At 46.0% G+C, this 17,097-nt stretch overlaps 2 protein-coding genes across 9 annotated transcripts; one reads left to right on the forward strand and one right to left on the reverse strand.

Annotated features, from left to right (window-relative positions):
• Positions 1 to 109: 109 nt before the first annotated feature.
• fkrp (fukutin related protein) lies at positions 110 to 6,440 on the forward strand. Of its 8 annotated transcripts, XM_054794207.1 has the most exons (4): positions 110 to 388; positions 484 to 577; positions 697 to 732; positions 870 to 6,440. In XM_054794207.1, exons 2-4 carry the CDS (start codon positions 545 to 547, stop codon positions 2,370 to 2,372), a joined length of 1,572 nt encoding a protein of 523 aa, XP_054650182.1. In that variant the 5' UTR covers positions 110 to 388; positions 484 to 544; the 3' UTR covers positions 2,373 to 6,440. The 8 variants fall into 8 exon arrangements, with proteins under 8 accessions (XP_054650182.1, XP_054650188.1, XP_054650184.1 ...); XM_054794213.1 differs by having other exon boundaries at positions 110 to 590; positions 697 to 963; positions 1,082 to 6,440; XM_054794209.1 differs by having other exon boundaries at positions 110 to 590.
• Positions 5,065 to 13,503, reverse strand: slc1a5 (solute carrier family 1 member 5). The gene is made up of 8 exons (XM_054794204.1): positions 12,864 to 13,503; positions 11,688 to 11,730; positions 9,982 to 10,050; positions 9,738 to 9,904; positions 9,283 to 9,516; positions 8,943 to 9,137; positions 8,729 to 8,863; positions 5,065 to 6,348 (listed from the first exon to the last, which is right to left on the reverse strand). Exons 1-8 carry the CDS (start codon positions 13,391 to 13,393, stop codon positions 6,117 to 6,119), a joined length of 1,605 nt encoding a protein of 534 aa, XP_054650179.1. The 5' UTR covers positions 13,394 to 13,503; the 3' UTR covers positions 5,065 to 6,116.
• Between the last annotated feature and the right edge of the window lie 3,594 nt (positions 13,504 to 17,097).

Genomic DNA, 17,097 nt, shown 5'->3' on the forward strand with positions numbered 1-17,097 from the left:
GAGCAAGGAACGTTGTATGCGAAATAAAATGAATAACAGTCAGCTACGACTTAAAACCGTGTCTAGATTCATTGTTTAATTGCAAAATCAAGCTAGGATGACAATCTGATCCAGCGAGACAAGACAAATCTACAGTTCACAAATTTTCATTCAACAACCTACTAGAACTGTTTTAACATTCTGTATTGTCATGTTTTAAACCACTGCATCCATTTAACGTTAACAGTAATTGTTTTCACTTTGGGCCGAACCTTTATTTTGATAAACCTACCCCGGAGGTAATCTAACTCAACCCGGAAGTAATCACGTCAGCTGAATCCATGTTAGCCTCTTGGGTGTAATGATAAACACGAAAAGCTGATCTCGGCTTGTGTAAATCTTCCCCAATGTAAGCGAACTATCTGCTTTTACATTACACTTTAAAGTGTACGTGTCTGCCATTAGTCCACAATAAAGTTTAATTTGCGCCCTTGGTGCTGGTAGGTAGCACCTAAGCGGAATTACCGGATGGAGGAGCAGGAGGACCAAACATAGTGCGGTGGTGATGCTGACGTTATGGAGATGTGATACCGTGAAGGTAAAATGATTTGGTGCGTTCTGATCGATTCGGTCGTCATGACTTCCAAGCATATTACATAGTGTGTTGTATCTTAATATTGTCTATGAAATGACCCCTGCTTTTCCTCTAATTTACAGCTCGGACTCCACTTCCGGCCATGTGACATCAGTGGGGTGAGGTTTAATATCCTTCATTCAAATAGTGCTGTGTACTCCCCCTGGTGGCCATGCGCATCACTTTATGCCAAGGCGTGTTAACCGCAGCCATCCTCATCAACCTCCTCATTCTCTACTATGTGTCGCGGGCACAGCAGCAGATGATGGAGAAGAGGAGGGAGCACAGCAGGGGCACCAGGAAAGCTCCCTTACCCGCATCCGCTCTAGGGGCAGGCATAGGGCCCGCAGGTGAGCCCGGAGGAGCCGCGGTGGCCTCTCACCGCCGCACTCCTCGTGTGACTGTGCTCCTCAGAGAGTTTGAAAACTTTGAGAATTATGTTGGGGATGTGGCCACTTCATTTCTCAGACAACGACCTGAGCTTCCTTTCCTGGTTGTGGCCGACACGCCTCCGTACCCGCCGCTGGTGCTCGCCGACGGCGCTCGGCTTCTGGTGCTCTCGCCGAGCCCCGATCAGCCGCCGCAAGCTCACAGGCCTGAGTTCCACGTCCAGACAGAATTTGTGCTCCTGGTTCCTGACGGGGTAGAGCTGGAGCCGGCCCGAGCTATCGAGAGGCTGATTAAGGAGCTGGAAGGGGAGGGCGGGGGTCCGGTGAGGCTGGTGGCGTCACCCGTGCTGGCTCGATCCGCCGTGGAGTGTCTCCACCTGCGGGTGAACCTTCGAGAGTGGACCGCTGCTTACTCGACCGCTGCATCCGGAAGCAGCGGGAGCGTGTGTACAGCCTTGCAAGGCGATGCCGTGGTCCTCATCCGCACGGAGGATCTTTTTAATCTCTCCGTACCACTCGGGAGGCCCCTCCTCTCCTCGCTCTTCATCCAGACCGCTCTGCGGGGCTGGAAGGTTAAACTCCTGGAGAGCCCGTGTTTCTCCGCCAACCGCCGGCCCCTCTTCAGCTCGGCTCACAACCAGTGGAAGGCCGACACCCGCCTGAAGGAGGCCACTGGCAAGCTGATGAGGAGCTTCGGCGTGAAGCGCCTCCTGTTCCCTGAGGGGAAGGAGCAGTGGCACGGCTGCAGTAAAGAGACTCCTCGCTGCTTCGGCACGGTGCAGGATGACACCCCCGATTACCTCTATCTGGATCGCTGGACGCCGCCTTGTTGTCTTCGTGCTCTCAGAGAAACTACCAAATACGTCATCAACATCCTGGAGAGCTCCGGGGTACGCTACTGGCTGGAAGGCGGGAGCTTGCTCGGGGCCGTCCGCCACCAGGACATCATCCCATGGGATTACGACGTGGACTTGGGCATCTACCTGGAGGACGTGCCCAGCTGCGATCACCTGAAGAACCTGGACTCGGGCTCTTTGGTGGACGCCAACGGCTACGTGTGGGAACGTGCGGTGGAGGGCGACTTCTACAGGGTGCAGTACAGCGAGGCCAACCACCTGCACGTGGACCTGTGGCCCTTCTACCCCCGAAACGGCGTCATGACCAAAGACACGTGGACCGAGCACAAGCAGGATGTGGAGTTTCCCGAGCACTTCCTGCAGCCGCTCGTGCCCATGCCGTTCGCGGGCGTCACCGCCTACGGACCCAACAACCACCGCGCCTTTTTGGAACTCAAATTCGGAGAGGGGGTCATTGAGAACCCCCAGTATCCTAACCCTGCCAAGAAAGGCTTGGACAGGGCCAAATTATGAGAGGACTTGTGTTCAAGTCACTTTATCATCAGTACTGTAGTTTGCAACACTGGACTGTTTTTCAGCAGTGACATTCGTAATCAGTCGGCATTGAACATCTGCTGTGAATGTGGATGTGCTGTGCAATCAGATGATTTCCCGTCAGCAAGTGATTGGAAGGCCCTGTGCTGTGTGGAAGATGTACGCTTATCTTGCTGTTGCACCTTTTATCAATGGATGCTACTCTATAGCAGGGCTATTCAACCGGTGGCCATGAAAGAATGACATCACTACTTGGGAGCGACCCATGTTTTTGCAGCTGATTCCTAAAAACAGCAGCACACCCGCTGTGACATAGAGCAGCGGTCCCCAACCACCGGGCAGTACACTTAAAAATGAATTTGTAAATAACCACATCAATTATTTACGCAGTCGGGATATTTTTGCACGTGTTTGTTTCATTGGTTTTGGCGGGCGACCCGTCTCAGTTTGTTAGACAGTCCTTGAAGGCACCGAGCTATGTTGGTGTGCTAACTTTCTCCCGTGCTGCACAGATACTTGCGCTGTCATTTTCCCCATTGTTCTTTCAGCTGATATTTGGCCCCAAATGCTGCGTTGATGATGTCATTGAGTGCTAATGTGCATATTTGTCAAGTTAATTCATGCTAGCACACGGCCTATCACCACACACGGCAAACGGTGACGTCGTGATCTTCAGAAAACCAAGTGCAGGCTCATACTGGTGGATGCTGGGTGTGTATTCATTTTGCGCTTTTAATTTGATGTTGGTGGTCCTGTGTTAGTTTTACACGACACATAACAGCATTAGATCGCTACAATGTCCGACCCCCCCAGACAGATAACAGGTTCTCAATAAAGACTCCAGCTGATTCCATTTCAGAGCCTTTACTTTGAAGCACTGCAAAACTAAAAATAAAACATTTGTATTTAAACAAATGTGCTAGTTCGATGCTAATTTGCAAAGAAAATCCCATCTATACGTTAGCGATTAGCATTAGCCATTTTACATGACGAGTTCGAACACCTCAACAATTAAAGAGATTAAGATGCGCATTCCATATGAACAGCTGATATGTAATAAGCGTGAAATGCTCACACACTTTCTACGGCTCAACAAGACACAGGACTGACACACAACTATTAATCGACGACACCCTGCTGCATAAAAAAATGATCTTCAGAATGAACACGCCAGATTGACACTGACTGATTTAGAGGATCTTTGGCTAACGTAATGCTTCTTTTTATTCACTTTCTGAGGCCCACCAATAGACAGATCTGGCACATTCAACAGTGTTAAGAAAACACCCAGCTGCATGAAAAAACATTGAATGTGCAAGACTCACAAGTTGAGACTGATTTATTTAGTTCCTGGATGGTTTCCTGCACTTGCTGCCTGCTGGACGTTGCCAAGCAGCCAAGTTTGCAGAGTCAGCAGCAGATTCGGCATCAGTTTTTTTTTTTTTTGGTCCCAATAATCAGCTGCTGTTTTTTTGTCTTGTCCAGTCATTAGGGCAGATAGTATTTTTGATAGATAGTATTGAGACTGATTTAGAGGATCTTTGCTTTTATTTGCAACCATTCATTCACGTCGTGAGGCCCAACAAGAGACAGGAGTGGCACATTCAACAGTATTACAACAACACCCTAGTAGGTGGGAAAAGATTGAATGCGCAAGACCCACCAGTTGAGATCGATTGAGAGGATCAAACCTCGAGTCCATGGATATTTCAGAAATAAATTCTATTAAAAAAATAATCACACATGGCCTGAAGCAATTGTAAACAACATATAGTGCCAATTTGTGGGGACTGCTCGCAGTCTTAGATACTTGAAAGCTCCACTAGGTGGTGAAACATCTAAAGTACTCGGGTTCACCTTTCCTTTCAGACTTTTTTTTACTGTTTTCTTTTTTTTAATAATAGCAAATGAATGTTATGGGCTGAGCCAGGCCCTTTAAGAAGAATTGAATTGTGGGAAGTTGAGTATCATCTGTCTACACCGCCCTTTGTTTTCTGCGTCCTGATTGACAATGGTTTGCAAACTTAAACATTTGTGTTGATCATTAAAATTCAAACAAAATGTGAACTTTGAGAGTGTTCAAACAACAGAAGTGTGAGACAATGTCAATGTCTGTCTGAGAAAAGTGTATCAAGTGTATGGTGGGGGCTTTTACAACCTTAAGACATATAGAATCATTGGAAACAAATAAAGTTGGCTGCTTTTGGGAAACTATCCCCCACGATAAATGAGGGAACACTGTATTGGATGTCACAGCAAACAGGAGTGCTTGCTAGTCACAGGCTGGAGGGGGTGCGAGGGTCCTAATTCCATGAAGTCCGTGTTGCACACCAAGTAGAGTATACAGTATGCTATTCCTTTGCCATCATCAGCCCATGTAACAGCACATGTAGTGATGTGCATTGCATGCATTGTGTGATGTACATTGTGCATACATTGTGCTTGTAAGGAGAGGTTCTGCAGGTCCTTCATACCGACCGCTGTCAGGCTCTACAACACCTGCACCACCTGAACCATGTTGTAGTCACTATGTATTCTTTACTTGCGTATCTTGCTCGCTGCTGTAACAAGTGAATTTCCCTGCTGTGGGATTAATAAAGTACAATACATTACAATTCAATATGCACAGGCCCTTTCAAAACTTTTGGTCTGTAAATAAGCTTTGATACTGTTAAATCATAAAAAAATTTATTGTTGAGATCCCAAAAGGCATACTTTCATGTGCATAGTCACATCAAATAAAACAGTTCAACTTAACGGAAACCCAGCAATGAAAAGGACCTTGTACCAACAAGTTTGTAGTATCGGACGTATGGAGGTGTCACTTGGCTCATCATGTCGTCAATGTGATTTTAACCTAGACAAACCACAACAATAGATGACAAAACGAACATGAAGAGTGACATTCACCTGCTAAAAAAATGTAAAAGACAAAATCCCTGCACCCAAGCGGAAGTACCTTGAACACACAAAAGAAAGCATGGAAAAAAAAATCAAATCTGTTTGTAGAGTAATTGAATGAGATGTTCAAGGATGGCCCCGCAAAATAACCACTTTGGAAATCTTACAGGGAAAAAAATATCTTCGGATGTTTGACTTAGACGTAACATACACGTTTAACCTTTGAGGTCAATGAAGTTATTTCCATACTTTCATTCGCCACCAGGGGGAGCCATTCATTCAAAATGTCATTCTAACGTCCACACGTTGATACCTTGTTGTGCTTTCAAAACTCATCTCTGTGCTCTGCTAAGATGCTAAAGTACAAAAACAAAACAAAAAACGAGGTCTGGAAAACTAAATAAATAAAAAGGGATTCTTTTTGGTCTTTAGGAGGGAATCAACAGTCTTCACTTCAAGTCAGCAGAGCCTGACGTAAAGCAGTAACAGCACCGAGGTCCGATTATTTTTGAAAGAGGCAGAATGGCTTTGGTGTATCGCTGGATAGGTCCATTTGGTGGAAGAATATCAATGTTTGTTTTCCTCGCATGCGTACTAAAGTGACATGGACCAGTTCACACCACAACATACACCAAATAAAGCATTTTCAACCGTGGCCAATTAATACCAGAGGTCCAACTTGTCTCTTACCATCAATAAATTACGTTATTCCACTACAGTAGTCCTTCACGTCCCGATTGTATAATTACTGCTGACTTAACAATACCGCTGCTTAGAAAGTAGTCCATCAGCTTCCAGGACCAGGTCACATGGCTTTACATTTTACATGACAGATTCTTTTTCCCGGTGCAACTCGTTGGCGTTGTTGCTCGCTGCGTCTCCCACCCCACCTGGTTTCCGCATGAGCGGCGAGTGCTCGGCGGCGGTGTCGGCATGCGGTTTGACTTCCATCAGTTCCTCTCCTTCCCGTTTGGACGTGCGGTCTACGAAGAACTGAAGGAGCCCGGCTCCGAAGGCGTCGCCCTCCACGTTGAGCACCGTGCACGTGCGGTCGCTAAACACAAAGATGACAAAAGCGCCAGTAAGCTTTTAAAGGCTAAGAAAGTTACATTTTTTCCATGTTCAGGGCCATGTGCTTTCCTTTTATTGAAATCACGCTCTTTATTGTGATTAGGATTTCTTATCATAGTCTTGTGCTTTAAAGAAACTTCCAATTCCAATTCCTGCTGCCATTCATCATGGGAGTTCCCGGAAGGACAGCTTTAATTTGAATAGAAACGCAAGCACTCCTCAATACATTCATCCACATAAGAAAGACAAGTCAATTCATTAATGCAACTACTGCTTACGCAAGATGATGAATGATTGCCACCACGCCTCACCACAACTGGCTTGAGGTCACAGCTTGAGGTCACCAACAGATGGCCGGACATTCTCCTTCAGCAGAACTCATGCTTCCATTCATCACAGCAAGTCTTCCAGGTCCTGAAGACCATCACACTACCACCATCATATTTTACTGTTGCTATGATGTTCTTTTTCTGAAATGCCAAATGTAATGGGACACACGCCTTCCAAAAAGTTCAGCTTTTGAGTATTTTCCCAAAGGTGTTGGGGATCATCAAAATGTTTTCTGCCATGAGCCTTCATGTTGTTTTTGTTCAGCAGTGGTTTTGGTCTTGGAACTCTGCCAAGCAGGTCGTTTTTGCCCAGCGTCTTTCTTATGGTAGAGTCATGAACACTGACCTTAACTGAGGCAAGTGAGGCCTGCACTTCTTTGGATGTTGTTGTGGGGTCTTTTGTGACCTTTAGGATGAGTTGTGGCTGCGCTCTTGGGGTCATTTTGGTTGACCGGCCACTCCTGGGAATGGACAGCGCTGAACACGTGATGCAGCTGCTGTTGAAATTCTTTTGTGGCACGTCCAGTATATAAACACAGACACTCCCTTCTGCTGGATAGACTGATCTATGTCATCTTCCATTCATTAATCATTTACATTGAAATGAATATGCCGAACATCAAACGTCAAGAAAAACGAGGCTAAAGAAGCCAAAACTGTAAAAAGATGTGCTAAACAGTCCCAGTGTGTGTTTTGTGCCGCCAGCAGGCATTGGCATGCTTGTCCACAGTACTAGTATAGTTTAGTACTGCTGGAAACCTGATAGCATTGAAGGCATTCTGTATTTACTTTTCATTTCTGTATTTGATATCCTGTCGTCAGATCATGAATCAATCTGTACATCATTTCTGCCCTTTTCTGTTTCATTTGGGGTCGTACACCTTCCTGTTCTTTCATGTGATCACCATCTCAAGGCCGTAGGCCGTTGACTAATATCTTGATTCTGCACCACGGGCCCCTTGAACGCATCATTCGGAACGGGACGTGCTAGCAAACAACGATGGAGAACGAGGGTCTCCAGAGTTTACTTCTCACAATTTTTACCCTAGACGAGACTTGACGGGGGCAGTGGTTTCTCCTCCCTTTAACGTATCCAGAAGTTCAACCTTAAGTTTTCCCTGGCGCTCCTTTCCAGTGGATATGGCGCCACCAGCAGAAAGTAGGAGGTACAAAAGAAAGCGCTCACGCCAGCATGCACACGAGGGGGCTAGTGGTTCAAGTTGATGACCCTTTTTGTGCCAAGATGCTGTTAGCAAATTAAAGAGCACTTCCTTAAAGCAAGTTGAAGTTTGCCTCTGACCATTTCCTGTGCAACAATCGATATCATATAAGCACGATATCAAAAACAAGCATATGGTTGATATGGATATAGGCTGGATTTGCGCTGTTCTCTTTTAGCTTGACATGGAGGTCCGTCTCACTCATCACTGCCGTGTGGGGCAGCGCTCCTTAGCTGCCCCGCCCCTCTCCATGCTCCGTGCTAGATCTGGCAACAGTCCAAACGCTCTTGGCGACATATTTTCTCACAAGTCTAGCTACTCTTTCTGGCGTTGTTGGAGTTTTCTGGTATTTGGGAACATAAAAGTGAAAGTAAATACTATACAATACTACTGTATACAATACTATAAAAGATTGCCAACTTTGGGTAAAATGACGTTTTCCCAAAAATGTGATCAAAAATGCACAAAGGTGCAGGGTCTTGAATGCGGGTCCACTGTCACGGTACATGTACCGTATTTGCAATCCTGTTTTTGGATGGAGTACAGACGCATGCAGAGTTCCAGGCGGTACTGCCCGTAGTCCCGCGTCTATTCCATAAACAAATACGTGCAGCCCAGTGGGGTAGCGGGAGGGTCAAGGACAAGCCAGAGCTTGAAAACACGGTTCTGTTATTAAGTTGTTTGTTTCCTAAGAGTACCCAAAACAAAGCAAACGAGAATTATGGCGTAGTGTTACACCCCGAATAGAGACCCCTGGGTGGTCTTACGGACACAGTGTCAGTGTTGGGCTACAGGAGAACAAGCGTGTACTCACACAAGCCAATCGACAGCCAAGATGAGGGAGAGGTCATTGGTGGGCAGCCCGATTGCCTCCAGGATGATAGCGAGGGTCAGCACCCCGCCGGCGGGAATGCCGGCAGCTCCGACGCTTGACGCTGTGGCGGTCACGCTGATCGGAGGACAGAAGAAGAATGAGCTCCACAAAGCAAACTCTAAACTCCACAGCATCACAGGCGGTCCACACTTACAGGATGGTAATGATCTGGATGAAGTCGAGGGAAACGTCGTTGAGCTGAGCGATGAAAACGGCCGCCACGCACTGAAAGAGAGCGGCGCCGTCCATGTTGACGGTGGCGCCGATGGGGAGGATGAAGCGGCTGATTTGTTTAGAGACGCCGTTGTTTTCCTCCACGCACTTCATCATCAGGGGCAGAGTGGCAGAGCTGAGTTTGGAGGGGAAGTGAGTCGGATATTGAAACTAAACTCAAATGTAAGCCGCCACCATCCTGGACTGGTCATCAGTAGCGGTGTTCCTCTGGGCTCTTACCTAGAGCCGCATACTTTTTTGGGAGTGTACACTTTGAATACCTGGAGGCTGTTCCAAAAGCTGTGGCCAGAGCTGTGAATATCCCCCACAGGAAGGTGTAGGGGTTCTTCCTGGTGATGACAAAGTAGATCGCGGGCAGGACGAGCATGCCGTGAATGGCGTGTCCCACAATGCAGCAGGCGATGTATTTCCCCAGGCTGGCAAACAGCAGGCCCACGTCATCCATCTCCACAATCTTGCCGGCTACAAGGAACATGATACCGAGAGGGGCGTACCTGGAGGGGTGGAGAGAAATGGTCACGAGTGGGCCTGTCATGATAAATTTGGCTGGTTGATAATTCTGACAAATTATCGTCGATAATCAATATCATCAACCATTTTTTCATTAATTATATGGCACATGTCATAGTTATCAACCTTGTTTTTTTTAATCGTTTGATTAATCGATGTATCTATTATCGTGACAGGCCTAGTCACAAGCTCCTGTCTTCCTTACCACATGATCCAGGAGACCAGCACCATGGTGGCTTCATTGAAGGAGTTGAAGAACTTAATCAAGATCTCGCCTTCCTGCCCCAGTTTCCGCAAAGCCACGCCAAACACGATGGCGAACACCACCAGACCCAGAATATTCATACCATCCTGGTCTGTTGCAATGGGAAGCTGCATAAAACACCCAGTCAGTACACATGAGCCTCATACGGCTTATTCACGGGTCCACTTCACCTTCCCTTGCTCACCTTCTCTGTGGAGATGTTGAGGCGTTGCATTTTGTCAGTTGCGTTCACCACCTTGTAGCTGGTTGCGTACTGTCAAGAGAGCAGAGCTTAAGATCCCACCGGAAAACACATGGAGGTGCACTCCTGATCAAAATCTTAAGACCAGTTGAAAAATTGCTAGAATTTGCATTTTGCACATTTGGATCTTAATGAGGTTTTAAGAAGAGCTACAATATACAAAAGCAAGAAGGGGGAGCGAGACAAAAAGCATTGTGAAAAAGTCATTTATTGAAAACCACAATTAAACTGGAATAGGCTGTTTATCAGCTGATCAAAAGTTTAAGACCATTGCTCAAAAAAGAACAAAAAACTCTCTAAACCAGAACCAAAAATGTTCTCAGTAGGACTCAGTAAGGAGTAGCTCCACCGTTCTTGTTCATCACTTCCAAAATGGCTTTGGGCATGCTTGATGCCAGTGTTTCCAGGAGGCTAGTTTGAACATTGCCCCAAGTGGTGAAGATGGCTTCACTGAGGGCATCAACTGTCTGGAACTGATGGCCATTTTTATAAACTTCCCTTGCCATCCATCCCCAAATGTTCTCTACTGGATTTAACATGCAGGATGGTCCAAAAGAGTGATGTTATTCTCCCTGATGAAGTCCTTGGTCAAGCGAGCATTGTGTACTGCAGCGTTGTCCTGTTGAAGAACCCAGCTGGTACCACACAGACGAGGGTCCTCGGTCATGAGGGATGCCCGCCGCAACATCTGCACGTAAGCGGCCGCCGTTTGACGACCCCGCACCACTTGAAGCTCCGGTGTTCCACTGAATAGAAAAGCACCCCAGACCATGATGGACCCCCCTCCACTGTGCCTGGTAGAAAACATCTCAGGTGGGATCTCCTTGTCATGCCAGTAGCGTTGGAAGCCATCTGGACTATCGAGTTTACATTTTTTTCTCATCAGAGAATAAAACTTTTTTCCACCTTTCAATGTCCCATGTTTGATGCTCCCTGGCAAAGTCTAAACGGGCAGTTTTATGGCGTTGAAGGAGACCAGGTCTTTGAATTAATTGGGGTTTTTTTAAACCCTTTTCCCGCAGGTGCCATCTGATGGTTATTGCGCTGCAGTCGGCACCAGTAAGGGCCTTAATGTGGGTGGAAGACCGCCCTGTGTCTCAATGGACAGCCAATCGGATCCTCCGACTCAGCGCAGGTGTGATTTTTTTTGGGTCTACTACTTTACTTTTTTGTTCCATAATGCTCAGATCTTTCAAAAAACTTAGAATGACTGATTTACTGCTCCCTCAACAGCAACGGCACGCTGCGAGAGGCCTTGCTTATGCAGCTCCACAATCCCACCACAATGAAAAAGAGAAAGCTTCTTAGCTTTAGCCATCAGGGGGGCATGACAGTGTGAATGCCTGACAGAAAATGAACATTTGGAGTAGATTTTGGCTTTTATAGCCTGTGTTCTTAAACTTCTGATCAGGTGATAAACAACCCATTTCAGTTTTTTTTGTTTAAATTACAAGTTCCAAAGGCTTTTTGTCTCGCTCCCCCTTCTTGTTTTTGCATATTGTAGCTCTGCTTAAAACCTCATTAAGATCCAAATGTGCAAAATGCAAATTCTAGCAATTTTTCAACTGGTCTTAAGACTTTGATCAGGTCTGTATTTTCCTGTTATTCTTTTTGTTCTTCTAAAAAGTGTAAAAGGATGCAGTACTGACTGACTGGAAGGCAGCAGACACCAGGTTGGAAGGGAAGATGTTTCTGCAGACAAAACAAAATAATCAACAACATGTGCATCACATGAGACGCAAAAACAAATCACGCCTCCATCTACTCATTTATTTCCTTTTCCACAGAAAGCCCACAGACGCATCCGGATTAAACGGCGTCATGTGCCCGTGTGACAGGACAGCCTGCAGCCTGCTTTTACCTAGGCTACGATGGATTCTTTGGACAGGTCAATAAAAAGACAATAGTAGAATTTGGACAATAAAAAGTTAATTTAAAAAAATTGTCATAGCATGCAGACTTTATTTTCAATCAGAAAATTAGACGTTTTCTCATCGTATTAAAATGTTATTTGTTTGTGGAAAATTTTCCTCCTATTATGATTTTATTTGCAAAGGATTACAACATTTTTGCTCATAATATTAGGACGTTATTCTCCCAAAATGCGAATATTTCCCCCTCAATATTATGGGTTTATATGCAAAAATGTCAACATTATTGCTCATAATATAAGGACTCTATTTTCCTCAAATGCATATATTTCCCTTTATTTGGAAACAGCGCTTGGCTTCTTTTTCCACCTGAACGACAATGTTGAATGGCTCTATGACGGAAACAGTTTCACCCTGGAACAGATCAGTTCTATTTGCATGGTAAAAAGCGGCTGTTGTCACAATTAAAACACGGATTCATGCGAGTGCTTGGGAGCACAGCCACGATAAGAGGACGGACTTGACAAACGGGGTCAATAAGGTGCTGGTGGAGGTGCTATTGTGAGTTTAAACAGGTGGAGTGTGTGACGCGGTTTCTGGTCAATGACAGCAAAAGGGTGCCTCACTTCCTGTTCTGACGTGTGTGTGAGGAAGGGTTGTTCCATCTTTAGTGTTTCATCATATCCCTGCTCAAGCTTGTTTCCTGCATGTGTGTAAAAATGTGACTTATGTCAATTGTTTCCGAGTATAAGACTCGGAGATGAGTGTGTCAAATTACTCCCGCCCACAGGGTGTTAATTTAGCCCTCCAGTGTGAGGACAGCAACATGATGCAACCGCTGGTGTTATTGCATCTAGCTCCACGGGAGACCGTAGTGCCATGTGGCTCCAACTTAGAACTCACCGTGTCCCGGAACGGTGGCATTCTAACGTACACATCGGAGTTTTGACTCACCTGATCAAATCCAAAAAGGAGTCGATGATCTCTTTGGATTCCGGCACGCCGTCGTCCAAGTCGGCCACCGTCGGTTTGGTCATAGCAACTGAGCCCGGGTTGATGATGAAAGCCATCACTACTCCAATGGCCGAGGCTATCAAGGTGGTGAGCAGGAAGAAGAGCATCGCCCAGCCGCCTAACCTGCCCAGTGCTTTGGGGTCGATGCTAGCCGCTCCGGACACTAAACTGCACACCACCAGCGGGATGATGATCATCTTCAGCAGGCGGATGAGCAGCTCGCCGGGGAAGCCGATGTAGATGACCTGAGTGCGGGTGAGCGTCACGCTACGCACGCCGAGGCCGATGAAGACGCCGATGATAACTCCGACTACGGTGAGGATCACAAGCAAATTAGCTTCCACTATACGCTTGACGCGCCGGGACAGAGGCTCCGGGGAGCCGCCGCCATTACGACTGTGGGACGGTCCGTTGGCTAGTTTGTCGTCACCGTTGGACGCCTGGATTTCTTCCTCTGAAATTTCGGTCATTGTGAGTTTTAAAAGTTGCCCCAGAAAGTTACAACAGGGTCTTTGAGCGCGGAGAGCCTGCGCGGCTCGAGTCCGGCGCTTTTTTTGTACACTTGTTTGACGTCACGGCGCGTGACGTAAACATAAGGCGTGGCCTTTGGCCTTACCTACTGTGTATTTTTCTTTTATTTCATTATCTATGGCCACACATTAGCTATTCTTTTATTACCTACTGTGTATACTCCACCGCTTTTTGTCTTTTATTTCATTATCTATGGCCACACATTAGCTATTCTTTTATCTCCCTGTTACAAAAATGCGACACTTAACCACCAGAAAGTGAACTCGTGATGTGTCGGTCGCGAACGAATCGGCTCTAAGAGCCGTCTCTTTGAAATGAACGACAGGAGCCGGCTGGCGTCATTGGGAGTCAATTGGGAGCCGAATCGTTTTTTCCTCGTCTTTTTTCTGTTAGAGGCAACATTAGTCAAGATGTGTGGCGGCGTTTCTGTGTCCACGCAGAGCAAGGGGAGGTGCGGGGTTAAACACATTGTGGTGCTCTTTTAATGTGTAAGACTTGAGCTGTAAGCTTAATCATTTAAATGATTATTTTTTGGAAATAGAAACACATTCCTGAAATAACACACTGTGTGTAGTTAGTGGTTAGCATGTTGGCCTCACAGTCAGGAGATGAAATCAGTTAAGTTCTGGTGTAAGAATCTCTGTGTGGAGTTTGCATGTTCTCCCCGTGCGTGTGTGGGTTTTCTCCAGGTACTCCGGTTTCCTCCCACATTCCAAAAACATGCATGTTAGCTTCATTGGAGACTCTAAATTGTCCATAGGTATGAATGTGAGTGTGAATGGTTGTTTGTCTATATGTGCCCTGCCATTAGCTGGCTGCCCACCAGTCCAGGGTGTACCCCTGCCTCTCGCCCAAAGTCGCTGGGATAGGCCCCAGCATACCCTCGCGACCCTAGTGAGAATGAGCAGCATAGAAGATGGATGGATGGATTGACATATAGCAGCAACTTTGGATGTACCTCCAAAGAGTTTGTGTTGTTTTGTATTGAATGTCACGAGATGGTGCAGGTGTGCCTATGAAGTGTCCGCCAGCATCCCTTCGAGCAGCTGTATGCAAAAATAACACCTGCAAAGAGCATTTTCAGTTGGAGCTTGTTGCCAATATAGCCGTGGGGTTGGGACACCCCCGCCGCTCACTTTGCAGGTTGGTTGTTTTCCTCACAGGCCCGCTTTAAAGCGAGTGTGTCCAAGGCTTTTCCAGCGAGGGACACATAAAATGAAAGGATGCAAGGACCACTTTGGTATTTTGGGAAAGCAATGCTAAGAAGTTGTGTACAAGTTCAAGAAAAAAACTGCATCTCGTCTTTGTGATATACAGTAACGGTGAAACATTTTCCAAGACTCCAATTTCTGTGGAGGAAAAAGCTCCATTTTGAAGTGTTAAGATGGTCTGTCTCTCTTCCATTGTTTTTCTTGCCATTTTTGTAGCAACAAATGACTGATGACAACAAATACAATGCTGTTCAACTGATGCTGACCAGGGTATAGTACCACAGCAAGGTAGTAAGTACTCCTGTAGGACTGCGTTGGCTTGATTAACCTCCATTTCTGCACAACACCTTTAAAGTGTTGACCCATTTTGTGGTCCCTGAAACAGTATCATTCTGAAATACACATTCTTTTTCACTTTTGGCTAACCTTACCTTTTTTTTAAACCTCTGGCCACTTCACCGCTTACCTTTGTAGCATTTCAAGCTATTCATTGGACCGGAACCACTTGAATTTCAATTAGATGATGCAATGTCAGTAGACATTGCGTAGGAATGCTGAAAAGCTGAAGCGAAAGTCTAATGTTTTGAAAAGGTACAAGAATCCAAATTTAGAATGAACATAGGAGACGTTCAGAAGCTGAAAGAAGAAGCGTAAGAATAACTTGATGAAAAATGGCACACAATTTTCAATGTGTGAATGCTTTTGGCATTCACACAATGAATAACTTTTATGACTTTAATGTCATAAAAGTTTTCCACAACAGTTTTGCAAAATGGTTGTAATTTAGCAACAGTTACAACTTTATTCGTTGTGGACGGAGGATCAAACCTGCACTCCGCCTATCGCACGAAGTGAGCTGGGATAGGCCCCAGCATACCCCCGCGACCTCAGTGAGTAAAGAAAGAAACTTGACATTGTTGTGCTAATCAAATCAAAGGGCGCTGCACGTGGACTCAACACGGCGTTGCCATAACATTAACGTAACATCTGTTGTGTGAGAAATGACAAGGGGGAGCTGACTGAGGTGCTTGTTTTTCTAGCTGGGTCAGGTCATTAGAGGCTTTCTTAGAAAAAGTATTCATTCATTCATTCTCCAAAGAAATGGAAGTAAGAAAGGAAAAGGCTTCCGGGGCAGCTCCCAGGCTGGTAGGAATACGCACTTTGAGTTGCTTCTGGGGTCGTCTTTGGGCCCTGGTGCCGCATGAATGATTGCGGTGACCCTTTAGAATACAAAGACAGTGAGGGAGTTGACTTCAAAGAATGAACCCCACCGGCACACACAAGACTTGTTCTAGCGGAGGCCTCGTATAGAAAGACGAGCATGTGGAGCACACATGCTTGCATTTATTTGGACAGGGTTATCTAACGCGGTATGCCGCAAGCGGAACATAAAGAACCAAATGAATTGTTAAAACATGCACCAGCAGCCTCAAGAAGAAGGACGTCACACGCCTGGACAGACTGGTGAGGAAGGCAGGCTCTGTGATTGGCACTGAGCTGGACAGCCTGGCATCTGTGGCAGAGCAAAGGACACCGAGGAGGCTCCTTTCCTTTCCATCATGGACAACCAGCATCATCTAATGCACAGCATCATCTCCCCACAGAAGAGCAGTTTCAGTGGCAGATTACTATCACTGCCCTGCTCCACTGATAGATGAGCAGATCATGCCTCCCCCAACCCATGTGGCTTTACAACACAACAGAGCGGGGGCCATAAGAACACACACAGGACTGGACTTATTAACTTATTATGTATTTCTATTATTTATGTATTGTTGAAATTGAAGTGATCTGTTACATATTTGTTTACTTATTCTATTTTCTTCTCTCCTATTTTGCTTTGTTTGTTTTATTTTTAGATTTATTAGGACACTTTTGCAGAGCTGCTGGAAATGTGAATTTCTCTTGGCGATAAATAGTTTCCATAGTGACGGGTCATGACAAGTCATCCATAGACACAATGAGCGATGATTAAAATGCTTTCCTAGTGTAGGTACCGTACATGTGCAGATGCAACATAAACTCAACAGTGACAAAGTATGAGTGCCGCCGGTGCTGGGGGAGCTATGGTTCATTGAGGGGAATGGCAACACAATCAAGTAGCAAGGTAGTTGTGTCTTGTCTACATGATGGTCGTAGTATTCTGGCCTAGGGGTGCATGAGTCCTACCGACACAGAAGAGCTGCGGTTCCTTGAGGGGAAACGTAAAGTTGTGAAGATTGAGGGAACATGTCAGTTTTCCAACATGATAGGGAGCCCAAGCACACCTCCAAGATGATCAAGTGTCTTGCTGAGGAAGATGAAGGTGGAGGTGAGGGAGTGGCCAGGTATGCTTCCTCCAGCCTGGGCCCAAACGAGCACCTTTGGGACATCCTCAAGCGGAAGGAATGGTGTCTAACATCCAGCAGCTGGAAGTGGATTCCAGGAATAAC

This window comes from Dunckerocampus dactyliophorus, chromosome 12 (assembly GCF_027744805.1).
Source record: "Dunckerocampus dactyliophorus isolate RoL2022-P2 chromosome 12, RoL_Ddac_1.1, whole genome shotgun sequence".
NCBI classification, from domain to species: Eukaryota; Metazoa; Chordata; class Actinopteri; order Syngnathiformes; family Syngnathidae; genus Dunckerocampus; species Dunckerocampus dactyliophorus.

Coding starts and splice junctions, on each gene's coding strand:
- fkrp (XM_054794206.1), top strand. CDS start 786: ATGCGCATCACTTTATGCCAAGGCGTGTTAACCGCAGCCATCCTCATC.
- slc1a5 (XM_054794204.1), bottom strand. CDS start 13,393: ATGACCGAAATTTCAGAGGAAGAAATCCAGGCGTCCAACGGTGACGAC. Junction 10,051..11,687: donor TGTCTGCTGCCTTCCAGTCA/GTCAGTACTGCA, acceptor CTCTCTTGACAG/TACGCAACCAGCTACAAGGT. Junction 8,864..8,942: donor ATCCAGATCATTACCATCCT/GTAAGTGTGGAC, acceptor TCCTCCGATCAG/CGTGACCGCCACAGCGTCAA.